Here is a 10000-nt window from a genome sequence, read left to right on the forward strand (position 1 = left end):
TATTAATTGAACAAATTGCAAAAGATTCAGCAACACAGATCTCCAAAATACTCTGTAATTATGCCGTTAAAGCAGAAGACATTTAGCTGTGTGTGTGCGTAGCGCTCATACTTCCTAAAAACCTGTGACGTCTTGCGTACACGTCATCATTACACAACGTTTTTAAGACGAAACTCCCGGCAAATTTAAAATTGCAATTTAGTAAACTGAAAAGGCTGTATTGGCATGTGTTGCAATGTTAATATTTTATCATTGATGTATAAACTATCAGACTGCGTGGTCGGTAGTAGTGGGTTTTAGTAGCCCTTTAATATTTGCACATTTTGGAGCTGGCTGTCCTAGAGTATATCTTCAATATATATAAAATTCACGTCCACATCGCAGACATGCCGACAATGCTCCAGACAATGGCGTGCGTTTTGTTTACATCCAGGTTTGGCAGCGCGGTTTTCGGTGGTCAAGTTTTGAGTACATCACTTGTCGATATATATATCAATTCATACTGTAACGACCACCTTATGGTAATGTTTATTCGTGTAGTTTGGATTTGATGTCAGTTTTTACCCTGTTTACAAACACACCGTCTGTGCCTGTAAGGTGATTGGCGGAGAATGAGGAAGCGTTGTTTGTCCGGAAGGGAAGCGAAAACTCAAGGAGACAAACGTGTTTTCATGAGAGGTAAAACATGTTAGAATTGTTATTATAAAATGTAAAAAATTGCGTCGGACTTTGTGTGATTTCTTCTGGGGGATACAATACATTATATTACTTTAATTCGTTTTCAAGTTTAAAAAAAGACCTTATTTTCAAGGTGTGGCAGTAATAAAAATGCCGTGGCGGCATGCCATATTCAATTACATTAAGGGGAAACCCTGATTTTTATACACACGCATATATATATATGACTTCACCAGGGTGTACCTTGCCTAAAGCTCTCACTGATGGAAGGTTTTGGCTCAAAATATCACGATACATGGCCCCATTCATGTCAATATTATAAAGTGCAGTCCCACCATCAAAGTGTAATGTCACAATTATAAAGTGCAATGTCCATATCATAAAGTGTAGTGTCACTGTCAAAGTGTAGTTTCTCTATCACAGCGTAGTGCCCCTATTGTAAAGTGTAGTGCCACTATCATAAAGTGCAAAGTCATTATCATAAAGTGTAGTGCCACTATCGTAAAGTGTAGTTAGTGTCACTATCATAACTACAGTTGACTTATCTGTCAACTATTAAACATCTGTCAACGCTGATGAAGACAATGACCAACCATTTTACAAAATAATTAAATAACTATTATTAATTTTATCAAATTGGTAAATGATTGTCAATTTTTAGCAAGCTTTCTATTTGTGTGTCTGCAGGTACTATGGTGATAGACCGAGCTCTCTATTTAAGAAAGACTGTTTTGGGAAAGTTGGTCTTTCAGGTGATTTTGGTCTTAGGAATTCATTTCTGGATGTTCTTCATCCTGCCGACTGTCACTGAGAGGTGAAAAATGATCGATCAAATCAATCACAATCATTGATAAAGCAGCTATTTGAAGAATGTGTGTGTGTGTATGTGTGTGTGTGCAGGCGCTTCAATCAGAACTTAGTGGCCCAGCTGTGGTACTTCGTCAAATGTATTTACTTTGGCTTGTCAGCCTATCAGATTCGCTCAGGTTATCCAACGCGTGTTCTCGGAAACTTCCTGACAAAGAGTTACAACTACCTCAACCTGTTCCTGTTCCAAGGGTGAGTCACCACCGCTGCGATTTATCAGTGTATATCATCACTCAATCACTCCTGTTTTCACCAACTCACCCGTAGCTTTCGCCTGGTTCCTTTCCTGACTGAACTCCGGGCTGTGATGGACTGGGTGTGGACTGACACCACTTTGTCTTTGTCCTCCTGGATCTGCGTGGAGGACGTCTACGCCCACTGCTTCGTCCTAAAGTGCTGGAGGGAGTCTGAAATGGTCCGGATTCAATTCTGCATACAGTTCATGCCCCTGTGAGGTTACGAAGTAAAATATTTGTTGTTCTCTGGTCTTCAGAGATACCCTCAGCCTCGCGGCCAGAAGAAGAAGCGAGTGGTGAAGTACGGCATGGGAGGTCTGATTGTCCTGCTGCTGATCTGCATCGTCTGGTTTCCCTTGCTCTTCATGTCCCTCATTAAGTCTGTCGCCGGAGTCATCAACCGGCCCCTGGATGTCTCTCTGACTGTTACTCTTGGAGGCTTCCAGGTAAGGACTAAAAGAGAATGACCAGAGCTTTTTATGACAGTGTTCATTGTTGTCCTCTTCAGCCGATCTTCACGATGAGCGCGCAGCAGAATCAGTTGAAGGACCTGACCGAGGACGACTTCAAAGCCTTCACCAGTTCCTACAGTTACACACCTGTAAGTAATCCTCCTCTATGGTTTTCACCACACGCCGTGTCAGTAATTTCTGGGTTTCAACAATTGAGTCTGCCGCTTCTTCCCCAGAGTGCCTTGCAGTTCCTGGAGGCGTACAGTCACGAGGATGTGACAGTAGCAGAGCTGCAGGGTAGCAGTAACTCCCTGTGGACCATCAGTCCTCCCAGCAGGCGCTACCTGAGCCAGGTGCTCAACCTGGACCACTTCCCCCTTACCTTATCCTGGACTGTACAGAGGTTCGATTCATACATCTAACACTTATGACTGGAACAACACTTTATGTTTTACCTTGTAAAATCAGGAACTTAAGTCTTGGGGCAAAGGCCGAACTTGCCTCAGGGAAACATGTGACCTATCTGGATGATCAGACTCGTTTGGAACTGATCCAGCTGCTGAATGGTACCAGAACATTTCCCGTGTGAGTACTTTCTGGGTTTCAACAATTGAGTCTGCCATCTTTGCTAGCTTGTGAGTGAGCCGTTTCTTTCAGCGTGATTCAAGGCGTGCTGCCGTCTTTCCTGCGAGCTCCCAGCGACTCCAACGCCAAACCCATCGAGCAGCTCTATGCAGGTTTATGTCCTTTCACTTAGCCTCTTAGCACTAAATAGTGACGTTGACTTATGGTTGTTTTCGTTCAAGACGGCCTCTTCAAGGACATTTTGTTGTCCCTGGAGCGGACAGACAATGAGAGCCAAGAGATCCAGGAGTGGTGGATAGTTGATCAACCAGCTTCCAGCCTGGTGCCTTTGGGAGGCGGAGTTTTAACGGAATACAACAGAAGAGAGGCGGGGCTACAGCTGTTTGTTTTCAGCGATAAAGTCAGTCCTCCCAGTCTGGGATTCCTAGCAGGATACGGGTATAGAACTTTGTTCATCCCTAGAAAAAGTTAGGATTCTTATATCCTGTTTGTGTCCCGCAGCATTATGGGATTGTACGCCTCAGTGGTGTTGGTCATCGGGAAGTTCGTACGAGAATTCTTCAGCGGGATCAGTCATTCAATCATGTTTGAGGAGCTGCCCTGCGTCGATCGCATCCTCAAACTGTGCACCGACATCTTCCTCGTACGCATACAGTCCACCACGGTCATGATGGTTATGGGTTTTGAAATCTCACCATATTATGTCGGTCTTTCAGGTGCGGGAGACGGGCGAGCTGGAGCTGGAGGAGGAGCTATACGCCAAACTGATCTTCTTGTATCGATCGCCAGAGACTTTGATCAAGTGGACCAGACGCTGACCTCAACTGACCTGCTGTGACGTCCTCCACTCTGAACTGTGAACATGAATTATTTAAAGAGGGAGATTACCCTTAAAAAAACTTGGAAATTTATTTCAGTGTTTATGTTGTAATTTACTGGAAAAAAAAGGGAATATCTCTGGAGACTTTACTGGAACCCCCAAACCTGCTGGTTGACCACTGAGCTGGTAATTTCTGAATTGAAGGGCTAAGAGTTGATAAAGTGTGTTAACAATAAATATAAAGGACATATCCGGGAATAACTGGAATTCTAAGGAAGTGACAGGAACCTAAGTATGAATGTGCACTAACGATGAAAAGGAATGAGGGGGCAGAGGTACTGTTGCCCACACATTTCAAAAGAGTACCATAAATAAACCTAACATTTCTCTGACTATCTTCAACATCACCTCTTTTTTAATACAGCAGCATTAGCTGTAATTAGTGCTACATTTCGCCATAGCATCATAGATCTCAACAGCGGAATTTAGCTTATCAATAGGAACTGCAGCTGAGAAAAATCAAAAATGAATTAGCAGCTCTCAGATCCAAAGGTTTATTGAAAGACTGGCAAATGTAGCAAATGTGAATATAAATATTACTAGTAGTCTGTTGTTACTATAGCAACCTGAGAAAAGTGACTTGAGTGCCTAACGTATCTCGTCCCATGCTAACTCTACAATCCCACTCCAAACACAAGAACAAAATATTGAGTGGTTAGCGTGTGGGTTTGGATGCACAAGCTCTGCCATTGTTGTTTGATTGACATGAAAATCACAATGAGGCGGAGTCTGAGACGCAAAAAGACAAATAAAACTGTACCTGGGAGGAAAATAGAAACCTCTAGAGAAGGAAAATAGACTCTTTACAATATGATACAGAGCAAAAATATAAATATTATCTCTGATGACCTCATACGAACAGGAGGTTTTCTTGAAGACAATAAACAAAAACAGCAGTTCAAGCGAACATGCTAAGCTAACATTTTACACCATAATCTTCAGCATTTTCACAATTGAAGTTTTCAAGCTAGTATAAGATAAATAACAGATGGGAATGTCTCTTTGGAGTTTTGGGGGAGCAGCAAAAGCAGACAAATGTTGTGTTGGAAAATAGGATTATCTTCTTCTATGTATAACACAAATACCACATACAACAACTACAGCTCTGTAGGCTATATAAACACCTGAGATTACTTCAAAGGTTTCAGTTTGATTGACAATAGTATGGAAACAGATACATTACATGAGGAGCACCTTGACCATTCAAGTGTCCATGTCCTCGTCGCGTGATTGGTTCTTGTCCCCGTCATGTGGTTCATTCTTGTCCATGTCACGCGATTGGTTTTGGTCTTTGTCACAAAATTGGATTTTGTCCTCATTACACAACTGGTTCTCGTCATGTAATTGGTTATAGTTCCCGTCACATGATTGGTTATTGTCCATGTCACAAGTTTGTTTGTTGTCTATTTCCTTTGACAGTTTCTTGTCCTTGACAAATGATTGGCTTGTTTCCTCCTTATGGTATGTATTCTTATCCAGGTCACGTGATTGTCTTTTGTCATCTGATTGGTTCTTGTCCCTTTCATGTGACATGCATTCAGCATGTTTGAACATCAGGATGGAATTGTAAATTTTGAGAGCGGGTCCCAGTTTGATCGACATGATTCTGACGATGTCTCGCTGGGTGAGCAAGAGAAAAGACCGCCCATCTATTTGCTGGAAAGTGTCAGAGAGCACTCAGATCACAGCAACAATGAACCTGATCTACAGGTAGTGATCAGTGGCTTGTCTTACCTCATCGCTGAATTTTTTGGCCAAGTCTCCGCAACCAGGCAGCGACTCGATAAACTGTGACACCTGCGGACAGATGGTGGACAGGTCAGAGACACACCTGATGGTCCAAGACACACAATAAAGGAGATACAGGAAACCTGCTGCACGCTCCAGTGCCGCACAGCGTTGGCGTGAACCCCGGTGACTCCTGGCAGGAGTTTGCGGTGTTGCTCCCAGCAGAGCAACGGGTCGCTGCCAGGCTGAGCCGTCACGGCTGACAGGAAGACGGACTGGTGAAGGACGGCCTGCAGGCTGGACTCTTGAGCTGCTGGAAGAACACATTGTTTGAACTCAAACACTTCTCGACAGAGCAGTCATAATGTAACGATGCCATACTGTACCTGGACCGGTGCCCGGATGATTTAGCTCCTCCTCTTCCTGTTTCACTGAGAGACAATTTGGAGCCTGGTGTATCCTGGGGGCGGAGTTACAATCAAAAGGTAAACATAAATGTGTTCTAACACCTTTACATACATCTGCACCAAAATGTAACTGCGCCGTATATGGCCATACATGTAAATTGTATCTGTTGTTTGTCTCACCTGTCACTCAATCGTCTTCTTTTTACCAGAGGAGACAGCGGGGAGTCTCTGCACTCTGTCTTCACCTCAATGCTCTCCCTGCTGGACAGGCCAGTCACATCATAGACGTCATATCCTCCTTGCTGTCACACTTTGCTCACATCTACTTAAAATTAGGAGTGTCCAGATCCGATGTTGATATCGGCTTGCATCGAAAATCTCCTGCACCGCGTTTTCCATATTTTCCGGACAATTAGGCAAACCACTATATAAACCGTACCCACTAAATTTAAGAAGACAATTTTTTTTACTCCATATATAAGCTGCACTGGACGACAACTCGCAGATGTATACGTTGTGAGATGAGTTATTTACACAGAAATATTTTGTAAATGTTTATTTACAAACCTTGTTTCCAAACGGTGCCCGTCACATGGCAGTATAACAGCTAATCAAACAAAACCGAAGTCATCGCCTAGATGCGAAAGCTGGCTCTCTAATCAGCGAAACACACTTAATAATTCCACGATGGCGTTTTGGTGAATTTACTGAGGAATTTGTGAAAGTCAAATGATACATAAAGAATGCCGTTGTAAGACATCACAAATGGGACGATTAAGTGAGTATGAATAGTTTTAGTTTTATTGTAAAACAAAAAAATGCTTGAGGTGATAAATGAAGAATCCATACAAGAAGAAACACTATGGACGACAAGAAGACAGAGTGATATTTGTACTTACAGTCCAATGAACAAAACGGAAGGAAATACTGTAAACGTTCAACCCGCAGCACCTGCAGTGAGCGATTTCGTCCGAAAGATGGCGCCATAGCACAAACAATAACACACCTTTTCAGTGTCTCTGCTTGTGTTTAATGACAACTATTTGTTGAACACAAAACATTACGGCCGTTAGCGAAGAAACATTCATAAATTAGCCACACTGTTTTATAAGCAGCAGGAAAAAAGTAGCTTTTTATAGTCCAGAATTTACGCTACTTGTCCAAAACTGGACTACCGATGTACATTTAAATATCCTCCAATGACCACATAAGGTTCGTATTTTCTTGTATTTTTGTGAAGTAAGGTAAACCTGGTAGTTTACAAGCTATACCACAGCACACAAGTTAAATATGCGTATTTGAACAATAATAGTATCAAAGAATTATAGTTGCATATTACTTAAAGGCAGAAGCGTGTTACTAAGTATCCAGTAACAAACGTGTCTGCATTATTCAATTTATTTTATCAGGAGCAACTTAATAAATTATTGTAGCCACTAGGTGTCGCCAAGAAAAAATTACATCTCCACTTCAACTTAAAGACAGCATGAGTTCATTCCTGAAGGTCAATAACAAAAAGGTTAGTGTTTTTCATACCTAAAATTTGCTCTTTGTTTGAATAATTTCACTTGAGCAAACCATTTCTAACACTTCACACTTTTGATAAAATAATAAAATTACGCATGATTTCTGCTGATATCATTTCGGATTAAAATTGGTATCAGCCAATACTCAATACTCCTATATCGGTAGTGAAAAAGTAGTATCGGGACACTCCTACTTTAAATCACAACAAATAGGAGATTACCCTTCTGACTGGTTGCCATGGTGGCGCATAATGACAGCTCCAAGCCTGTCAGGAAGCACCAGCTCCTTGCGCATGTTGATATCCGAGTAGGGACATCCGAAGGCACTGAGACACATACATGGCGACTCAGCACGTAATACAAAAAAAAAAAAAACATGATTCAGCAGATGTGTACCTGTGGTGTCCTGTGTATTTTGGCCCTTTGATGTGTCCCACTCCTCTGCAACCAGATGTGGGACACACGTCCTGAGAAGGGGTAGACCTCTCTGTATTGCAGGCAAACACAAACACACATTGAGTGATAAGGACGAAGTAGACTTAGACTCACTCAGACCTGACCAACTGACCTGGAGGAGGTTCCAGTGGGTGTCCTGTGCGTTGACACCAGCCGACAGGATGAAGATCACACAAGTCGATGTCACACCACACGTCAAAGTGATGCGACCATCCGTCATAGTGCACCTATACACACAAACACACACGTACATGAGGCTACAGATCCACAGGTAAAAAGTCACATGAACATCAGTACCTTCACTCTGTAGTCGTCTTTTGCTGTTACCGTGGCAACACGGATCAACATCGGGTTCCTCTTATCGACCGCCTCCAGTTTTTGGTTGATCTGAAAGCCGTGTGGACCTCTCTGATTGGACACACAACTTCATTACCTGATTGCCAATCATCATCGACAACATTTCCTCTACTCTTTCAGGGGATCCCCTTGATTGTCGACATGCCTGTGGTGGTGAGGGCGTTGCTAGGGGCGTGGTCAATATCACAATTTGCTAAGATGCATATATTTATTTAAAAAGGCAGATAAATTAATACATACATTTAAAACAAATCTATGTTATTATTAATTAGTATCATTACCTAATATCGTTTTGCTCAAATTTTTCATATTTGCTGCTTCTCGTATAACAGTGGTCACTAGAGATGCGCGGTTTGCGGTCTCATCCGCGGATAAACCGCAGGTCGGGCGGGTGACATGACGAAAAAATGTATTTTAATTAGATTCGGGCGGGTGGCGGTTGAACCATACGGAAATATTTGATATACATGGTTCTGGGATCGGTATCCTTTACCATTCAAAGAACCATTTAAGACCCGTGTCACAAAGCCAAGAAGACAATAGGAGACGCTAACATTCTCTAAAATGACTGCCGGCAGTCACCCAGATAATAAGTATTTGGGCGTGCTATGAAGCTATTGACTTTGTCGCCTTCTACAACATGTACGTTCTGCTTGTCAGTCCAGCATCATGTTGTGTGTGGCTTCCGCAGCAAAACGCACACGACTGCAAGGAATACTGGGTGACACAGAGTACACTAATGGTTGTGATATAAACAATTTTAACACTCTTAGTAATATGCGCCACACTGTGAAGCCACACCGAACAAGATTGACAATCACATTTCGGGAGAACATCCTCACAGTAACACAACATAAACGCAACACAACAAATACCCATAATCCTTTTTATCCATGACACTTCCTGACTATTTTATACACCCGGCTAGCAGCAAACCCCGCCACCCCCCCCCGTGCGTCGGTAAGGTGGGTGGGGTTGGGGGCGCGGGGGTGTAAAATATATTCAGGAGTGTCACGGATACAAAGGATTCTGGGTATTTGTTGTGTTGTGTTTATGTTGTGTTACTGTGAAGATGTTCTCCCGAAATGTGTTTGCTAATCTTGTTGGGTGTGGCTTCACAGCGTGGCGCATATTAGTAAGTGTTAAAGTTGTTTATATCACAACCATCAGTGTACTCTGTATCACCCAGTATGCCTTTAGATCTTGTTTGTGTGATTGCGGAAGCTGCACACAACATGTTGCCGGACTAACAATCGGTTTGCACATGTTGTTGAAGGTGTCAAAGGCAATGGCTTCACAGCACGCCCATATTCTTGCCATCAGGATGAACGCCAATTGGATGTTTGCAAGTACGTTAGCGGCTCCAATTGTCTTCATTACTCTGTGAAACGGGTTTAAATAGCTTTGTGAGTGTTAAAAGTGGCCGACCTCTGATGAATTAAAGCGGGCGGGTGGCGGGCGGATGTGGATCAATTAAAATGTTGGTTCGGGTGGACGGCGGGTGGATGACGACTTTTGTGACGTGGTTGCGGATGATATAATTGCCTATTCGCGCATCTCTAGTGGTCACCAACCTTTTCAAGCCCAAGATCCCTGGTCTCAGCCAAAAACCAAAGCAAGATCTACCCGTGTCAACTATGTTTATGTATATTTATATATATATATATTTATTTATTTATATTAGGGGTGTGGGAAAAAATCGATTCGAATATGGATCGCAATTCTCACGTTGTGCGATTCAGAATCGATTCTCTTTTTTTTTTTTTTTTTTATCAATTTTTACATTTTTTTTAATGTTTTTTTTTTTATCAATCCAACAAACCAATAC

At 42.4% G+C, this 10000-nt stretch overlaps 2 protein-coding genes across 2 annotated transcripts in view; one reads left to right on the forward strand and one right to left on the reverse strand.

The window, feature by feature from the left end:
• The window catches only part of LOC133569440 (piezo-type mechanosensitive ion channel component 2-like), a 26711-nt gene extending 22680 nt beyond the window's left edge, over window positions 1–4031 (forward strand). Inside the window, 11 exon segments of the mRNA XM_061921781.1 lie at window positions 1366–1492; window positions 1579–1737; window positions 1813–1960; window positions 2039–2227; window positions 2290–2382; window positions 2470–2636; window positions 2702–2818; window positions 2891–2970; window positions 3040–3256; window positions 3320–3461; window positions 3535–4031. Of these exon segments, the coding sequence (XP_061777765.1) occupies window positions 1366–1492; window positions 1579–1737; window positions 1813–1960; window positions 2039–2227; window positions 2290–2382; window positions 2470–2636; window positions 2702–2818; window positions 2891–2970; window positions 3040–3256; window positions 3320–3461; window positions 3535–3636 (1541 nt within the window). The 3' untranslated portion in view covers window positions 3637–4031.
• Window positions 4032–4178: 147 nt separating this feature from the next.
• Window positions 4179–10000, reverse strand: part of LOC133569442 (lethal(3)malignant brain tumor-like protein 4) — a 13488-nt gene continuing 7666 nt past the window's right edge. The window contains exons 10-18 of the mRNA XM_061921786.1: window positions 8113–8223; window positions 7928–8042; window positions 7756–7846; window positions 7581–7685; window positions 6014–6094; window positions 5813–5886; window positions 5570–5739; window positions 5433–5495; window positions 4179–5354 (exon numbers count right to left, since the gene is read on the reverse strand). Of these exons, the coding sequence (XP_061777770.1) occupies window positions 4902–5354; window positions 5433–5495; window positions 5570–5739; window positions 5813–5886; window positions 6014–6094; window positions 7581–7685; window positions 7756–7846; window positions 7928–8042; window positions 8113–8223 (1263 nt within the window). The 3' untranslated portion in view covers window positions 4179–4901. The remainder of the gene's footprint in view (window positions 5355–5432; window positions 5496–5569; window positions 5740–5812; window positions 5887–6013; window positions 6095–7580; window positions 7686–7755; window positions 7847–7927; window positions 8043–8112; window positions 8224–10000) is intronic.

This window comes from Nerophis ophidion, linkage group LG15 (assembly GCF_033978795.1).
Source record: "Nerophis ophidion isolate RoL-2023_Sa linkage group LG15, RoL_Noph_v1.0, whole genome shotgun sequence".
NCBI lineage: Eukaryota > Metazoa > Chordata > Actinopteri > Syngnathiformes > Syngnathidae > Nerophis > Nerophis ophidion.